General features: G+C 47.9%; 1 protein-coding gene across 3 annotated transcripts in view; it reads left to right on the plus strand.

Moving 5' to 3' along the window:
* The first annotated feature begins 307 nt into the window (after positions 1 to 307).
* LOC115082692 overlaps positions 308 to 18,669 on the plus strand; it is a 294,549-nt gene continuing 276,187 nt past the window's right edge. For all 3 annotated transcript variants that reach the window (XM_029586885.1, XM_029586886.1, XM_029586887.1), the window contains exon 1: positions 308 to 561. In XM_029586885.1, coding sequence (XP_029442745.1) covers positions 447 to 561 — 115 coding nt within the window. In that variant the 5' untranslated portion in view covers positions 308 to 446. The remainder of the gene's footprint in view (positions 562 to 18,669) is intronic.

Raw genomic sequence — 18,669 nt, forward strand, 5'->3', positions numbered from 1 at the left:
CATGGAAATAAAGATCAACAATAAAAGTATAAGGCAGTACTTTGTTTGGACTAACAATACATTTCTTGACTAGCTTTTGGGATGAACTCATAATTTCATAAGTATTCTTCGGCTGTATTGGAGCAATTAATGATGTATATGCTGCTATAAGAACAGTTTCTGGGACCACTTCAGAGAATTATGGCTTACTATCACCCTCTTGTGGGCTTTGATGTTCATTCAACAAACAGAAAATGCTGCCCTGTTAACTTAGCAACTGCCCTGCCCAATCAAAGTGAAAGTGATAGTTCACTGAGTCACTGAAAAACACAGTAACATACATTCAGTGAAACGGCTTTTGAGAAGGAAAGCCGTCAGAAAGACAGAAAGAGTTGAAGAAGGCATTGAAAGAGGCAAAAACAAAGAAACACGAAGAAATGCCAGTGGGTGGATGAAAGCTGTAACAAATGACATATTCAGCTTTTTTTTTCGCACTTTTGTTTTTTTTTTTTTATGCTGTTAGCAGTATTATATCCTTTGTCGTTAAGATCATTAAGTGGAGCTTTTTCCTGGTACAAAGAGGTGAGTTGATCTGTTGAATTACTGTTGTGATTTGTAGCATAGGAAATGTGTGTGGATGCTTGCTTTAGGAACCACAGCTATACATATAATGAGAGCTGACTTATTACATGCATATTCCATTCTAGCTCAGGTGAGAAATCTGGACCTTCTTTAAGCTGGTACAATCATACTGTGCCCTGCTGCTGAAGGCCCCTGCTCAGTGATCTTGCTGCATAGGTTTAGAGATGGTTCTGGAGAGTGAGCAGGTCCGTATTTCACCTTATGCAAACTAGTTAGCTGCCTAGGGGTGCTGGGCAGATTGGGGCACCTCCTCTGTCCCAGCAGCTTTCTCAGATGCATCACTCAATTTGAGCATCAGTATCCCGTCAAATCTGTCCCCTTAAAGGCACAAGAGTTTGTGAGCCAATAGCATTTGAAGCCCTCAGGATTTGGTAAAATAGATAACTACATCTGGTGCTAAATTCTGATAGACACTGGAGCATTGCTGATATTGCTGATATATTGAACTCCCCACCACATCAGGAACTTCAGCTTCATTCAGTGCAAAGCCTCTGAGCCAGCACACATGCTCACAGTCCCAGCAGTGGCCCTACTGTCTGCTCAAAGTTGGGCTTCCTGTTACCAGGAAAACCTGAGCAAGGGGTAGTGCGCTGACAGATGGGGAGGTGCCACTTACAGTGTGACACATGTTTATAGGAAGGCCCCATCCTCCTCCCACCACTGCTCCCGCATCTCTGGAAGGGTACCCCCTTCCTTCCCAGAGAGTTTTTCCCTCCCCACTGCCATAGTTAGGGGTACTTAACAGGTAATTCCATCTCTGAGCAAGAGGTGGCAGTGAATGAAAGTGCTGGATTATGTGCAAGCTGAGGAAGCGTGGAGGAGAAGAGCTGGCTTGCACACAGGGCCAGCAGTGGATGAAGAAGTCAGCTGATGTATGCATTGGCAGGAAGACATTAATAAATGATAGCATGAGGAGGTGGGAAAGAATACTGAAGAGGAGATAGAAAGAAGGAAAGATGAGGTGAGGCGGGAGAGAGAGAAGGGAGACAATAGACAAAGGGTGGGGGAGGGAGGAAAAGGGGAAGGGGAAGTTACAAGGATGGGAGGAAAGAAGACAAAGGTCTTGGAGAAGGGAGGGGATGAGAAAAGGGGATGGCTAGGGAGTTTGGGATAAAAGAGAATGGAAGCAAGTGAGACAGGTTGGTAAAGATGGAGACGTCAGACAGGGCTGGCTTTTGGGGTGTGCGATCTGTGCAGCTGCACAGGATGCCATGCTCAAGGTGGTGCAGTGCTGGCCCCCTCCACTCTGCTGGCACTCTCTCTCTCTCTAAACCCCAATCTAATTTCCCATACAAGCATGAATCTGTGATACTAACAATTTTTCAAGGAAGGGCTCTTTCTTTCCTGCCTTCTTCAGCGACAGTGGTGGGTGCAGTAGCAGAGAACCATGGTGGGGATGGCATCAAAGAATGGTGGCAGCAGTGCAGAATAGTTCCATTTGCTGCATGCTCTTCCTCCGTTTTTCAGCAGGTGCCACATCCTGCACCTGCACTGCAGCTCTCACCTCACTGAATAGGCTGCTGGTGGAGACATGGACCTGTTCTGCACTGCTGCCACCATTATGTGTTACTGTCCCTACCAGGGTTCTGTGCTGCTGCCTCCACCACCATAGCTGAAGAAGGCAGGAAAGAAAGAGCCCCTCCTTGAAAAAAAGTGTCAGTGTCAGTGTCAGAGACTTACGCTTGTATGGGAATTATTGTGGATAAAGCATGACTGTAGAGGAGAGACTCACTGCCAGAAAAACTTGGGTCTCAGAATACAGGTAAGAGAAGCCTGTTACTTTGGAAGGGAAAGTGTGATTGCAACTTGGCACAGATTGGGTTTTAGAGAATGAATGGGTGGCATTACCTCACCTTTATCTCTCTCTTTCTAGCCTCTCCCCTCCCCCCTCCCCAGTTTCTCTCCCCCTGCCTTCACACCTCTCATGAGAGAGCCAAGGGAGCAGGGGAAGAGAACGAAGAGGGTTGGGGGAGAAAGGAGAGAGAGAGGAAAGAGGCGGGATGAGGGATAAGGCAGAGAGGGAGGTGGAGACGGGGAGGGAGAGAGTGGAAATCAGGAGAGATACTAGTTTTGATCAGAGAGTGGGAAGTGGCACAAAGGATAGGTTGGAGGTGTTATATTGGGACCACTGAGCTCCCATCATCATTCTTGTGGGTGGAGGTGTAATGTTTGTGGTACAAAGCATCTATGGTTTCTCTGGGGAGGAGGTGTTATATTGGGACTGCTGAGCCCTTGAATTTCATAAGTATGTGTGTGCAGGGGGTAGGATGTTAAGGATATTTTTTCTTTTTTAGCTTTTACTATCTTAATTTTCCAGTCAAGATGCTTATCTTGAATATATTTTATAATTGTATATGTAGAGATCCTGTCAGATCTCTACCAGGAACAATACAGAATAGTCTATTTGTGTGGGGAAGAAACAGAGGAATGGTTTGGATGTATAGCTTCCCCATGTGGAAGAGTGTATTTGGTAGAATCCTCTGGTATATAAAGCCAGTCCACCATTTTAGGGTGTGGATTTTCTGTTTTCTCTTCCAGAGGCAGCATGCCATGGCTGTCCGCTGATTTTCTTATTGTTCTTTTTTCAATTCTTTCAATTTTTCAGACATACAGTAGTCAGTAAGAAAAATGTAAAACCATTTATCAAGCCATAAGCTAGGGTACAAACAATATCATCTTTGCAGTAAAATACTGAGTCTTACACTATTTTTTTAATATAAACATTATAAACAGTAACAATAGCCATCACCCTCCATGAGCCTGCCCCAGCATATTGAAAAAATTAATGTACCAAATACAGTCAGTCTAAGCCCTAATGTGCAAAATAACTCCTCAATGTTTGATAATACTTGAAACTCTTTTTGAAGAAATCATAATGCTGCCGCTCAATGTCCTTTGACCTGGGCTCTCCAGTATTCCAAATCAGGATTACATTTCCAAGAGGTTGCAATTGCAAACCTCGCAGCGAGTAACATTTGGTCCACCAAAGGTCTAAACTTAACAGGTACTAAGGACCCTTGCCAGACTCCTAAGAACCCTTACTTGGGCTATAAATGTGTTTCAATGCTCAAGATGCCAGCAATTCCTCTTCCAGAACAAGGCCACCCCTGGCAGTGCCACCATATGTGAATATATTGTACGTACCTTGCTCTCCAGAACTCTTCCAGCACATAGTATCATTTTCAGAGAACATTTGGCATAGCAGCTGGGGTACAGTAAGTCCTATGAAGTAGTTGAACATTTGGTTCAGATCTCTTACAGCAAATAGTAAACCTTTGGGTGTGGACACATATCCCTTTCCATTTCTTATTATTAAGGAGATACCAAAGTCATCATTTCATTTATCAATCGAACCTTGAAAGTTAACCTCTCCAAATTTCTGCAAAAGAATTCCCCACCATATATTCATCACCTCTTTGGTGATCCAGTCCGGGTCACTCAGTAAAGATTCCATTTCGTTAATTGGCCAAAATGAGCCTAGCATGTCCAATTTACTATCTAATGCTCTTCTCAACTGTAAGTATGATGCATGTGACTCAGCTGGCAGGTTGAAATCTTCCATGAGCGCCTTAAAGGGCATAAACCCACCACAGCTAAACAGCACTATTCAATCTTTTCTTATTCCAAATCTCAAAATCTGGCAGAAATATGATTCTGGAGATATTGGGATTCTTATATGTGGGAGAGAGAGGCAAGATCATTTCATCCCCATCTCCCATATATCTAATAACCCGTGTTTCCAGACCTGCAGTGTGTGTATAATCAGCAGGTTGAACCACTATATAGGCCTGCTCAGAGATGAGGAGGCAGGTAGAAACAGGAGCACAGGCAAGTTGACCTCATCAGCTTGTTCCCTCTCTACTGCTGTCCACCCAGGGTCCTTATTATTCAATCAATATTTCAGGACTTGCCAATCTAGCTGCCCAATAGTATAACCTAAAATTGATTAACACATGCTTCCTTGTGTTTTTGGCAACCAAAAAATACTCTGTTTTATTCTAGCTGGTTTATGTTTCCAAATAAATTTGTGAATTTGGCTATGTAACTCCTGAAAGATTAACGCTGGAATGGTACATGGAACTTGCTGAAAGACGTGGAGCAGTTTCAGAGGGTAATCATCTTAATTAAATTTATTCAGCCTGCTTATGAGACAGAAATTTCCTGCTAATCTCTTAAATTCTGTTTGATATCCGCAGGTAAAGGGGCCACATTTTTAATATAAACATCCATATGCTCCCTAGTTACAAAGATCTCTAAATATGTGAATCTCTCTCATATTACCCACATCCAAGCTAAGCACCATGGTACCCTGGATCCATGACCCAATGGAAATATCTCAGCCTTATCATAGATTAATTTGTAACCTGCCAAGGTACCAAACTGAGACACCAAGTCCAAAAACACTGGCTCAGAGACATCTGGCTCGGATAAAAAAAGGTCATCCGCATAAAGTGATACTTTGTGTTCTCTGTCCCCCATCTTGATACCCCTAATGTCAGGGCTAAGTCTTATAGCTGAAGCCAAAGACACTATAGCTAGATCAAAAAAGCAGAGGCGATAGTAGGCAATCCTGCCTAGTGCCCTGTTGAATAGTTGTAGGCACTATTAGGGAATCAGTAAGGATCAAACAAGACCTAGGCTGCCTGTACATGGCCTGTATCCAGGCGCTAAACTGTTCTGGGAACCCAACAGCATGTAAAACTGCGAACATCTAAGGCTAAGACACCCTATCTAAGGCCAAGACACCCCCTAAAAGGCCTTCTTTGCATCTATTGATAACAGAAGGCCTGAGATGCCTTTTTTCTTAGCACTTTGCAGAATATTGAAAACTTGCCCTGTGTTATGGCTGGATACTTTCCCTTTAATGAAGCCAGTTGGGTACACCAAATGAGGCATCAAAGCTTCCAGCCTAAGCTGCAGCACTTTGGACAAAATTTTATATTGGAATTTAGCAACGAGATAGGCCTATAAGAGCGACATTCCAGCAGGTCTTTCCCCTTTTTGTAGATTAAGGTGATGTTGGCTAGGGGTGTGCATCCGTTTTCGACGTATTGGCGATCCGCAACGTATTTTGTCCTATCCGTTAAATACGTGGGGAGGCGAAACGCATCGCGACTCCCCACGTATTTAACGGATTTTCTGTTTAATTTGGTGCGCCCAGCGGCGTGCGCTTTTCTTTGCCCCCATTAGCTACTTACTAGCTACGATTTGCACAAAATGGCAGCGCCCCTGCAGTAACCATGCCAACCTGTCTGACCCTTTCCTGTGAGTCACAGTGACTCACAGGAAAGGGTCGGTCAGGTCAGCATGGATACCGGAATGCAACGTATCCGTGCTGACATTGTCTGAGCTGCACTGAATGCAGCCAATAGCACTGTCATTCAGTGCTCTCTGTCGATTTTACTGATGAGCCAGCAGTATATAAACATCAGCACGAGGAGCCACGCACTTATTTCCGGCAATGCTGTGGGGAGGTGGGCTGGGTGGAAGAGGGAAGAGGCTGAACTAAGAGAGATAGGCTACTAGTAAAGGAAAGAAAATTATTTTTTGTTTTGCTGCAGTGCCAGGGTCAGCTACAGCTACTACTAGTCCTGTTTCTTTCAAGCTGTTTATTTTGGTCATCTCTGACTGAGAAGAGAAGCTGTGCTAGGTCAGCTAGCACTGACCACCATTTAGAGTGTTGGGCTGGCTTGGAGAGATTTATTATTTTCAATTTCATCCATTTTTCTGGAGTGACAAAAATTCCTGCTTTTTTTAATTCCACTTACTTAGTCTCTCAGTGCACTGGGCTTCACTGGGCAGTTTAACAGGCTGGGTCTGTGCAGTCAAGTGCCCAGGGAGTCTGCCTCTTTTGTGCTTACAAGCAAGTAGCATCTGTATGCATGCCATACACATTAGTGCACTGCCAGGCACCGTGACAGTGGGCAGTGGGTAGCTTTAACAGATTGATCCTAACTATTGGGTGGGTCTGTGCAGTCAAGTGCCCAGGGAGTCTGCCTCTTTTGTGCTTACAAGCAAGCAGCGTCTGTGTGCACGCCACACACATTAGTGCACTGCCAGGCACCATGACAGTGGGCAGTGGGTAGCTTTAACAGACTGATCCTAACTATTGGGTGGGTCTGTGCAGTCAAGTGCCCAGGGAGTCTGCCTCTTTTGTGCTTACAAGCAAGCAGCGTCTGTGTGCACGCCACACACATTAGTGCACTGCCAGGCACCGTGACAGTGGGCAGTGGGTAGCTTTAACAGACTGATCCTAACTATTGGGTGGGTCTGTGCAGTCAAGTGCCCAGGGAGTCTGCCTCTTTTGTGCTTACAAGCAAGCAGCGTCTGTGTGCACGCCACACACATTAGTGCACTGCCAGGCACCGTGACAGTGGGCAGTGGGTAGTTTTAACAGGCTGATCCTAACTATTGGGTGGGTCTGTGCAGTCAAGTGCCCAGGGAGTCTGCCTCTTTTGTGCTTACAAGCAAGCAGCGTCTGTGTGCACGCCACACACATTAGTGCACTGCCAGGCACCGTGACAGTGGGCAGTGGGTAGCTTTAACAGACTGATCCTAGCTATTGGGTGGGTCTGTGCAGTCAAGTGCCCAGGGAGTCTGCCTCTTTTGTGCTTACAAGCAAGCAGCGTCTGTGTGCACGCCACACACATTAGTGCACTGCCAGGCACCGTGACAGTGGGCAGTGGGTAGTTTTAACAGGCTGATCCTAACTATTGGGTGGGTCTGTGCAGTCAAGTGCCCAGGGAGTCTGCCTCTTTTGTGCTTACAAGCAAGCAGCGTCTGTGTGCACGCCACACACATTAGTGCACTGCCAGGCACCGTGACAGTGGGCAGTGGGTAGCTTTAACAGACTGATCCTAACTATTGGGTGGGTCTGTGCAGTCAATTGCCCAGGGAGTCTGCCTCTTTTGTGCTTACAAGCAAGCAGCGTCTGTGTGCACGCCACACACATTAGTGCACTGCCAGGCACCGTGACAGTGGGCAGTGTTACTACTCAGTCACATTAAATCCATAATGTCAGGGAAAGAGAGATGTAATCGAGTGATTGGGACTGGCAGAGGAGGCACCTCAAAAGATACTAGTGCAACACCACCAGTACAGCTAAAAAGGCAACTGTCGCAATCTAAACTCTTTGTAGGGGATGGCAGTTCCATGCCAAAAAAAATGAAATCTGACCATGATACATCGCCATCGCCACCACTTGTTTCTGGCCCTGTAGTTTTGGAGGTGAGGGAAGGGGAGGCAGAGTCATGCCAGACAAAATGTAGACACCCAAAAGCAGCAGGGGGACAGAAGTCTCGACTAACACTTAGCGTTGATAAGGTAGCGCAGTCACTGTTTGCTTCTGATTCTGATGAAGAATCTTCTTGTGTGGGATTCTCATCAGAAACGGAAGAAGTAATAGCTGACGAATCTTCGGTAGAATCAGTTAGTCCTGTCTTAGTCTCCAGAAATGTGCAGCAGGGGAGAGATGACAGTGATAACGTGGAGGAGGAAGAGCAGTCAGTACGGGCAAAGAGGGTGACTGATGCCCCCTCTGGCATTGCTTCTCAGGGTGCACCCACTACCTCAACTCCAGTTCCAGCATCCACCCCCAAGGTGTTAGAGAGGGGAGGATCACGAAAGACATCTCCGATCTGGAAACACTTTAAAGTGACGGAAGACCCGCGTTATGCTTGGTGTAATTACTGTGCCAGGGATATTAGCAGAGGCAAGCAAATGGGACATCTATCTAACTTTGGCATGAACCATCATATGAAGAGGCAACACCCAACAAGATTACTGCCATCTGGGGATGGTGGCAGTTCCAGTCGGGGGACCCCTTCCAACCAGTGTGCAGTGGTAGGAAAGCAGCAGAGTCAGCCTACGCCCTCATCCCCTTCTAGCAGTCAGGGGGCAGGCCAGCAACCCCCTGACATGTGGCAGAAGCGAAAATCCACCATAGAGGAAATGGGGTGGAGTGCGGTAACGCTATCCCGGGGTAGGAGGCAGGCAGCCTCAAAAGTTGTAACCAGGACCATTGGGGAAATGATTGCCCTTGATGACCAGCCCTTGCAGCTAGTACAGAATGTGGGTTTCAAGCGTTTTTTGAAGGTCATACTTCCAAATTACAAAATCCCGTGCAGAACCACATTTAGTAGAAAGGTCATCCCCAGCCTGTACAAGCAGTGTCGCAGTCGCATGCAAGCATTGCTAGCTAAGGCAGACGGAAGAGTGCATTTCACCTGCGATATCTGGACTGCCATGAATGCTGCACACTCTTACCTCTCTCTGACAGCACACTGGTGGAACATGGCTGAGGCAGGGGCAGCCAGCAGCTCTATTACTGAAGAAGTATCAGGGTGGAGGTGGGCTTTACAGCACATCCACCTGACGGACCAGGCCCATACCGCAGCCAATATTTTAGCATGCATCAGACAGATGCTGGAGGGCTGGCAACTACACCAGCGAGACAGGAAATCGCAGGCAGGGTTCTTTGTCACAGACAATGGTGCAAACATGGTTAAGGCAATAACCGATGGGCGGTTTAAGAACATCCAATGTTTTGCACACACTCTGCACCTGGTAGTGAAGTCAGCTCTGGGCTTGGAGTCCAATGACAAAGAGAATGAATACCTGCATAGGTTAATACAGAAGTGCAGGAACATAGCAGCATACTTCCACAGAAGTGTCAAGGTGGGGCAGGTTCTCCGACAAAAGCAGACTGATTTGGATATGCCTCACAAGCGTCTCATTCAAGACATTGCCACCCGGTGGAATTCCACCTTTATGATACTGGAGAGGTTACTGGAGATGCAGACACCCCTTCATGAACTTTCTGGTACAATGGACATAGATGTGCAGAATCCCCTAGGGCATCATGATTGGTTAGTCATGAGTCAGCTGGAAAAATCCTGCAGCCCTTCAAGGATGTCACGGAGGAGCTGAGTTCCAGAAGTGCCACCTTGGCTGACATCATCCCTATAGTTAATTTCCTGGATGAACATTTGGAGGCCTTTAAACAGGAAGAGGGAATGACTGCTGAGGTGCTGCAGTGTCTGAATGTTTTGTAGCAGCAGGTGAAAGACAGATTAAGGCCTTTAACAGATGACCGCACATACATGCTCGCCTCTGTCTGTGATCCCCGTGTGAAAGGTAAACTCGCCCTACAGTCCAATTGTCTGTCATTTGTGAAGGAGCTGCTGTTAGCAAAGGTTCGTGAACAGGAGCGCCATAGGCGGAGACAGATTAGGCTTGAAGCAGAGGTGGAAACAGCAGGCACGTCAGAGAGTGGTGCTGCTAGCCCAAGCCGGAGCAGCACTGTGTCAGCGAGAGATAATACCTCCTCCTCCACGTCAGAATACCCAAGGCATGTTGCCCATAAAGATTCATCAGTTGTGCAACGGGCGAGAGAGAAAGCAGCTGGATTGAGGGACTCTGAGCCCGCCCAAGCACAGGAGACAGCAGCACAGCTGTCAGTGACACGGTATCTCTCAGAACCGATAGAGAAAATGCAGACAGATCCGCTGGCATATTGGGCACACAAGTCCACTGTCTGGCCACACCTAGCCAAAGTGGCTCAGCGATATCTGTCATGTCCACCAACTAGTGTGCCCAGTGAACGTGTCTTTTCAATGACAGGGGCTATCATGAGCCCTCACCGCTCAAGGCTGGCAACAGAGTTGATGGAAATGCTAGTGTTTTTGAAAGTAAACCTGCCTTTGCTTGGGTTTCCAAATTTTCCCTGTGAATAGCAAGATGAACAAAAGCAATTCAAAGCCTTGCAGCAGCTCCAATTGCCTCCTATGCTCCAGATAATATAAGCACTGCAGCACATGTACCTGACATGAAACGCTGTGCCTGACCATCAACTGTCCAGGACTTGTGTTCCTACAAGTGTTTGACCTCGACTGCTTTGCCTGTCAGTCCAGGCCTTGTGTTCCTACAAGTGTTTGACCTTGATTGCTGTGCCTGTTCATCCAGGCCTTGTGTCCCTAGGTGGGATTGACCTCTGTCCTCAACTGCTTTGCCTGTCAGTCCAGGCCTTGTGTTCCTATAAGTGTTGGACTTCGATTGCTGTGCCTGTTCATCCAGGCCTTGTGTCCCTAGGTGGGATTGACCTCTGTCCTCGACTGCTTTGCCTGTCAGTCCGGGCCTTGTGTTCCTACAAGTGTTGGACTTCGATTGCTGTGCCTGCCCATCCAGGCCTTATGTCCCTAGGTGGGATTGACCTCTGTCCTCGACTGCTGTGCCTGTTCATCCAGGCCTTATGTCCCTAGGTGGGATTGACCTCTGTCCTCGACTGCTATGCCTGTTCATCCAGGCCTTGTGTCCCTAGGTGGGATTGACCTCTGTCCTCGACTGCTGTGCCTGGCCATCCAGGCCTTGTGTCCTACAAGGGTTTCACTTAGATTGTATGCCCTCTGGGGATAGGGAAATACCTACAGTACCTGAGTGTAATCAACTATGAAGTGCTGGAAACGTTTGAAAATAAGAATATAAATAAATTAAGAAAAAATAATTAGTATCCCTGTCCATCCAGGCCATATGTCCCTAGGTGGGATTGACCTCTGTCCTCGACTGCTGTGCCTGTTCAGCCAGGCCTTATGTCCCTAGGTGGGATTGACCTCTGTCCTCGACTGCTGTGCCTGGCCATCCAGGCCTTGTGTCCTAAAAGGGTTTCACTTAGATTGTATGCCCTCTGGGGATAGGGAAATACCTACAGTACCTGAGTGTAATCAACTATGAAGTGCTGGAAACGTTTGAAAATAAGAATATAAATAAATTAGGAAAAAATAATTACTATCCCTGTCCATCCAGGCCTTATGTCCCTAGGTGGGATTGACCTCTGTCCTCGATTGCTGTGCCTGTTCATCCAGGCCTTGTGTCCATAGGTGGGCTTGACCTCTGTACTCGACTGCTTTGCCTGTCAGTCCGTGCCTTGTGTTCCTACAAATGTTTGACCTCGATTGCTGTGCCTGTTCATCCAGGCCTTGTGTCCCTAGGTGGGATTGACCTCTGTCCTCGACTGCTGTGCCTGTTCATCTAGCCTTGTGTCCTACTAGGGTTTCACTTAGATTTTATGCCCTCTGGGGATAGGGAAATACCTACAGTACCTGAGTGTAATCAACTATGAAGTGCTGGAAACGTTTGAAAATAAGAATATAAATAAATTAGGAAAAAATAATTACTATCCCTGTCCATCCAGGCCTTATGTCCCTAGGTGGGATTGACCTCTGTCCTCGACTGCTGTGCCAGTTCATCCAGGCCTTGTGTCACTAGGTGGCATTGACCTCTGTCGTCGACTGCTTTGCCTGTCAGTCCGGGCCTTGTGTTCCTACAAGTGTTTGACTTCGATTGCTGTGCCTGTTCATCCAGGCCTTGTGTCCCTAGGTGGGACTGACCTCTGTCCTCGACTTCTGTGCCTGTTCATCCAGCCTTGTGTCCCTAGGTGGGATTGACCTCTGTCCTCGACTGCTTTGCCTGTCAGTCCGTGCCTTGTGTTCCTACAAATGTTTGACCTCGATTGCTGTGCCAGTTCATCCAGGCCTTGTGTCACTAGGTGGGATTGACCTCTGTCCTCGACTGCTTTGCCTGTCAGTCCGGGCCTTGTGTTCCTACAAGTGTTTGACCTCGATTGCTGTGCCTGTTCATCCAGGCCTTGTGTCCCTAGGTGGGATTGATCTCTGTCCTCGACTGCTATGCCTGTTCATCCAGGCCTTGCGTCGCTAGGTGGGATTAACTTCTGTCCCCGACTGCTGTGTCTGTTCATCCAGACCTTGTGTCCCTAGGTGGGATTGACCTCTGTACTCGACTGCTTTGCCTGTCAGTCCGTGCCTTGTGTTCCTACAAATGTTTGACCTCGATTGCTGTGCCTGTTCATCCAGGCCTTGCGTCCCTAGGTGGGATTGACCTCTGTACTCGACTGCTTTGCCTGTCAGTCCGGGCCTTGTGTTCCTACAAGTGTTTGACCTCGATTGCAGTGCCTGTTCATCCAGGCCTTGTGTCCCTAGGTGGGATTGACCTCTGTCCTTGACTGCTTTGCCTGTCCATCCAGGCCTTGTGTCCTACAAGCGTTTCACTTAGATTGTATGCCCTCTGGGGATAGGGAAATACCTACAGTACCTTAGTGTAATCAACTATGAAGTGCTGGAAACGTTTGAAAATAAGAATATTAATAAATTAAGAAAAAATAATTACTATCCCTGTCCATCCAGGCCTTATGTCCCTAGGTGGGATTGACCTCTGTCCTCGACTGCTGTGCCAGTTCATCCAGGCCTTGTGTCACTAGGTGGGATTGACCTCTGTCCTCGACTGCTTTGCCTGTCAGTCCGTGCCTTGTGTTTCTACAAGTGTTTGACCTCGATTGCTGTGCCTGTTCATCCAGGCCTTGTGTCCCTAGGTGGGATTGATCTCTGTCCTCGACTGCTATGCCTGTTCATCCAGGCCTTGCGTCGCTAGGTGGGATTGACTTCTGTCCTCGACTGCTGTGTCTGTTCATCCAGGCCTTGTGTCCCTAGGTGGGATTGACCTCTGTCCTCGATTGCTGTGCCTGTTCATCCAGGCCTTGTGTCCCTAGGTGGGATTGACCTCTGTACTCGACTGCTTTGCTTGTCAGTCCGTGCCTTGTGTTCCTACAAATGTTTGACCTCGATTGCTGTGCCTGTTCATCCAGGCCTTGTGTCCCTAGGTGGGATTGACCTCTGTCCTCGAATGGTGTGCCTGTTCATCCAGGCCTTGCGTCCCTAGGTGGGATTGACCTCTGTACTTGACTGCTTTGCCTGTCAGTCCGTGCCTTGTGTTCCTACAAGTGTTTGACCTCGATTGCTGTGCCTGTTCATCCAGGCCTTGTGTCCCTAGGTGGGATTGATCTCTGTACTCGACTGCTTTGCCTGTCAGTCCGTGCCTTGTGTTCCTACAAGTGTTTGACCTCGACTGCAATGCCTGTCCATCCAGGCCTTGTGTCCTACAAGCGTTTCACTTAGATTGTATGCCCTCTGGGGATAGGGAAATACCTACAGTACCTTAGTGTAATCAACTATGAAGTGCTGGAAACGTTTGAAAATAAGAATATTAATAAATTAAGAAAAAATAATTACTATCCCTGTCCATCCAGGCCTTATGTCCCTAGGTGGGATTGACCTCTGTCCTCGACTGCTGTGCCAGTTCATCCAGGCCTTGTGTCACTAGGTGGGATTGACCTCTGTCCTCGACTGCTTTGCCTGTCAGTCCGTGCCTTGTGTTCCTACAAGTGTTTGACCTCGATTGCTGTGCCTGTTCATCCAGGCCTTGTGTCCCTAGGTGGGATTGATCTCTGTCCTCGACTGCTATGCCTGTTCATCCAGGCCTTGCGTCGCTAGGTGGGATTGACTTCTGTCCTCGACTGCTGTGTCTGTTCATCCAGGCCTTGTGTCCCTAGGTGGGATTGACCTCTGTCCTCGATTGCTGTGCCTGTTCATCCAGGCCTTGTGTCCCTAGGTGGGATTGACCTCTGTACTCGACTGCTTTGCTTGTCAGTCCGTGCCTTGTGTTCCTACAAATGTTTGACCTCGATTGCTGTGCCTGTTCATCCAGGCCTTGTGTCCCTAGGTGGGATTGACCTCTGTCCTCGAATGGTGTGCCTGTTCATCCAGGCCTTGCGTCCCTAGGTGGGATTGACCTCTGTACTCGACTGCTTTGCCTGTCAGTCCGTGCCTTGTGTTCCTACAAGTGTTTGACCTCGATTGCTGTGCCTGTTCATCCAGGCCTTGTGTCCCTAGGTGGGATTGATCTCTGTACTCGACTGCTTTGCCTGTCAGTCCGTGCCTTGTGTTCCTACAAGTGTTTGACCTCGACTGCAATGCCTGTCCATCCAGGCCTTGTGTCCTACAAGGGTTTCAGTTGGATTTTATGCCCTCTGGGGATAGGGAAATACCTACAGTACCTGAGTGTAATCAACTATGAAGTGCTGGAAACGTTTGAAAATAAGAATATAAATAAAATAAGAAAAAATAATTACTATCCCTGTCCATCCAGGCCTTATGTCCCTAGGTGGGATTGACCTCTGTCCTCGACTGCTGTGCCAGTTCATCCAGGCCTTGTGTCACTAGGTGGGATTGACCTCTGTCCTCGACTGCTTTGCCTGTCAGTCCGGGCCTTGTGTTCCTACAAGTGTTTGACTTCGATTGCTGTGCCTGTTCATCCTGGCCTTGTGTCCCTAGGTGGGACTGACCTCTGTCCTCGACTGCTGTGCCTGTTCATCCAGCCTTGTGTCCCTAGGTGGGATTGACCTCTGTCCTCGACTGCTGTGCCTGTCCATCCAGGCCTTGTGTCCTACAAGGGTTTCACTTAGATTTTATGCCCTCTGGGGATAGGGAAATACCTACAGTACCTGAGTGTAATCAACTATGAAGTGCTGGAAACGTTTGAAAATAAGAATATAAATAAAATAAGGAAAAATAATTACTATCCCTGTCCATCCAGGCCTTATGTCCCTAGGTGGGATTGACCTCTGTCCTCGACTGCTGTGCCAGTTCATCCAGGCCTTGTGTCACTAGGTGGGATTGACCTCTGTCCTCGACTGCTTTGCCTGTCAGTCCGGGCCTTGTGTTCCTACAAGTGTTTGACTTCGATTGCTGTGCCTGTTCATCCTGGCCTTGTGTCCCTAGGTGGGACTGACCTCTGTCCTCGACTGCTGTGCCTGTTCATCCAGCCTTGTGTCCCTAGGTGGGATTGACCTCTGTCCTCAAATGGTGTGCCTGTTCATCCAGGCCTTGCGTCCCTAGGTGATATTGACCTCTGTACTAGGGATGTGTAGAGCAAAAGTTTATGTTCATAAGTCCATAAGACGAAAGGGGTGGTCATTTGCGGTCAATATGGACATATGGAGAATTCCGTAAGTTGAGTCTATGTCCATATGTGCAAATAAAAATTTAAACCCCTCACCCTCCTTAATCCCCCCCCCCCCAAGACTTACCAAAATTCCCTGGTGGTCCAGCGGGGAGTCAGGAAGCCATTCCTCCCAGTGGTTTTGCGAGGAGCACGTGACGGCCGCGTCATCGACGTGACGCGGCCATCACGAGGTACACCGCGGTTCCGCTCCCGGACGCCTCGTTTTGAACAAACGGAACTTTTGGCCAGCTTGGGGGGGCCTCCTGACCCCCCCAAGCTGGCCAAAAGTTCCGTTTGTTCAAAACGAGGCGTCCGGGAGCGGAACCCCGGTGAACCACGTGACGGCCGCGTCATCGACATGACGCGGCCGTCACGTGCTCCTCGCAAAGGACTAGAGGAATGGCTTCCTGACTCTCCGCTGGACCACCAGGGAGTTTTGGTAAGTTTTGGGGGGGATTAAGGAAGGTGAGGGGTTTAAAGTTTTATTTAGGTTCAACGATCGCGATTTCCAACGTATTCAATATAGCTTGAATAAGTTGGAAATCCGATCGTTTTCGCCTCATCACTTTTTTAAGTTAAAAATAAAAAATAAGTTGCGTTTTACATTTAAGTTCAAAACGAATGCACACCCCTACTCTGTATTCGACTGCTTTGCCTGTGAGCCCGGGCCTTGTGTTCCTACAAGTGTTTGACCTCGATTGCTGTGCCTGTTCATCCAGGCCTTGTGTCCCTAGGTGAGATTGACCTCTGTCCTCGACTGCTGTGCCTGTTCATCCAGGCCTTATGTCCCTAGGTGGGATTGACCTCTGTCCTCGACTGCTGTGCCTGTTCATCCAGGCCTTGTGTCTGGATGAACACATGAAATTCACATGACCATGACGGTTTACATATTAACATTCATAGTTGTAGGACATCACACAAGACAAATGAACATATAAAGCAACAGTGGTTATCAAGAATACAGATAATTGGACCGGGGAGATGACTATACAAGGCAGGGAACCCTGAAGTTTGAAACATTATGGGAAGTTTACCACCTAAAGATGTAGTTGAGATATAGCTTCTGGTACCAGTATCCAGGTTTAATCTAGAACCCACCCTGAGATCAAAAAAAGAGAAAGAGGACAAAATCGACAGACACAAAGAAACAAAATAACATGATGTGGCTGTTATGGATTATCGGTTTAGTGGACCCTTGGGCCGACCTGCAGGAGACTGGGGGAAGATGGACTATAGTCTCTAGAACTAGGCAGGCTGGGAGGCGGATCTCAGGCAGGATGCGGATGACGCTCTTCACCCTGGAAGCTGGAGCTCCCCCGGGAGGAGACCGTAGGAGCCCAGCTGCTGGGACTTAGGCGAGACTGAAGCGGGATCAGGAACAATCAGGCTTGAACAGTAGAGTCAAGCAGGGAACTGAAGCAGGGCTCGGGAACTGGAACCAAGCATGAACTGTAGCAAGACTCGGGTACTGGAACCAGGCAGGAACAGTAGCAAGACTCGGGTACTGGAACCAGGCAGGAACTGTAGCAAGACTCGGGTACTGGAACCAGGCAGGAACTGTAGCAAGACTCGGGTACTGGAACCAGGCAGGAACTGTAGAAAGACACGGGTACCGGAACCAGGCAGGAACTGTAGCAAGACAAGCGAGAACCAGAATGGAACGTAAGCAAAGTCAAAAGCAAGAACCAGGCTGGAATGGAGCGACTACCAGCAAGTAGAACCACTCCGGGGGAAGGAGCAACTGGGAACCGCAAGGAAACCCTGTTGCAAGGCGAAGACAGAGTCCACGGCCGGCTTACATAGGCCGCGGCGTCTGACGTCAGGAAATGGGCGGAGCTCTGAATGGCGGGAACTGACTTACAAAGGCGTCCTTCTTGCGTGCGCGCGTGCCTAGGGACAGTGCGTCCACCGAAGGCCTTCCTCCGGTGTTGCCCCCGCGGGGACGCCGCAACGCAGGCCGTGAACTCCACCAGCTGAACCGGGAGCAGGTCCAGGAGCACAGAGGTAAGGGCTGGGTCGCGGCACACGCGACCGGGACCGTAACAGTGGCACTGGAATAACATAAGGAGAAAGAAGTGGAAAAGTCCAGAGCAAGAGGTAAAAAAGATAAAATAGAAAAGTCAAGAAACAAGAAGAGGTAGAAATGTTGATGTAAATGGAAGACAAAATAAAATGAACATAAACACCGTTTCCTACATTTCTCCATAAACAGAATGAGAGAAAAACTTAGTGATTTGGGCCCTAAATGAAGAAACCTGAATAAAATAATGCCAAATAAAAAAAGAAGAAGCAGAGAACCCAGAAATAGGAGCATGAGAGAAAGCAAAGGAAAGAGGCATTAGACAAGCGAAGATACTGAATAAGGAAAAAGAAAGAGAAATGGAAAGGTTGGAACATCGCAATTGTCAGTAAAATATCTATGTATTTATTACAGTCTTAACAGCAGGGGCAGAGGGTGAGTGAGATGCAGGACCAGGGAGGAGTAATAGTTCTTGGGTTTCGCATATCTTTAATGAAGTGCAGAAGAAGGTGCAGAAAATTAAGAAATGGATGTGGATGAAATGAAGGGGATGGAAACAAAAATCTAGGGCCCCTCTCCTCTCTCTTCTTCCAAGTGTCCCTATATGCAACCACCTCCCCTCCCCCCCTTAACAAGAGGGTCACACTTCTAATCACTGCTCAGCACTGTTGCAGGGTCGGGGACACGGATTCTTTGATGGGGGCAGGATTTACTTGTAGAGCTTTAAAAAGGATCACACTCAAAAGCTACCAGTCCATAGTCCAAGTATTGTGTTAGAACATAAGAAGATAAGTTATGCCATACTGGGTCAGACCAAGGGTCCATCAATCCCAGTATCCTACATGGCACACACACATGTACGCCCGATTTTATAACATGCTCGCGCATGCATGCCTCTGACCCCGCCCCACCCCTTTTTGCAAGCCCCGGGACTTACATGCATCCCGGGGCTTTAGGCCCGGCGCACGTAAGCCCAGTTATGCACGTAAATCTTTTAAAATCCGGCCCTAAATGAATAGATCCCAAGCTACTAACCCTTATTGATTAAAGCAGACTTCTGCTGTAAGAACTTATCCAAACATTTTTCTGTTCCAAAAAGAAAATACTGATCAAATCAAAATGTTCAGCAGGTACAAAACTAGACACCGTCCAAATTACAAAAATCAAAACAGGAAACA

This window comes from Rhinatrema bivittatum, unplaced genomic scaffold, assembly GCF_901001135.1.
Source record: "Rhinatrema bivittatum unplaced genomic scaffold, aRhiBiv1.1, whole genome shotgun sequence".
NCBI classification, from domain to species: domain Eukaryota; kingdom Metazoa; phylum Chordata; class Amphibia; order Gymnophiona; family Rhinatrematidae; genus Rhinatrema; species Rhinatrema bivittatum.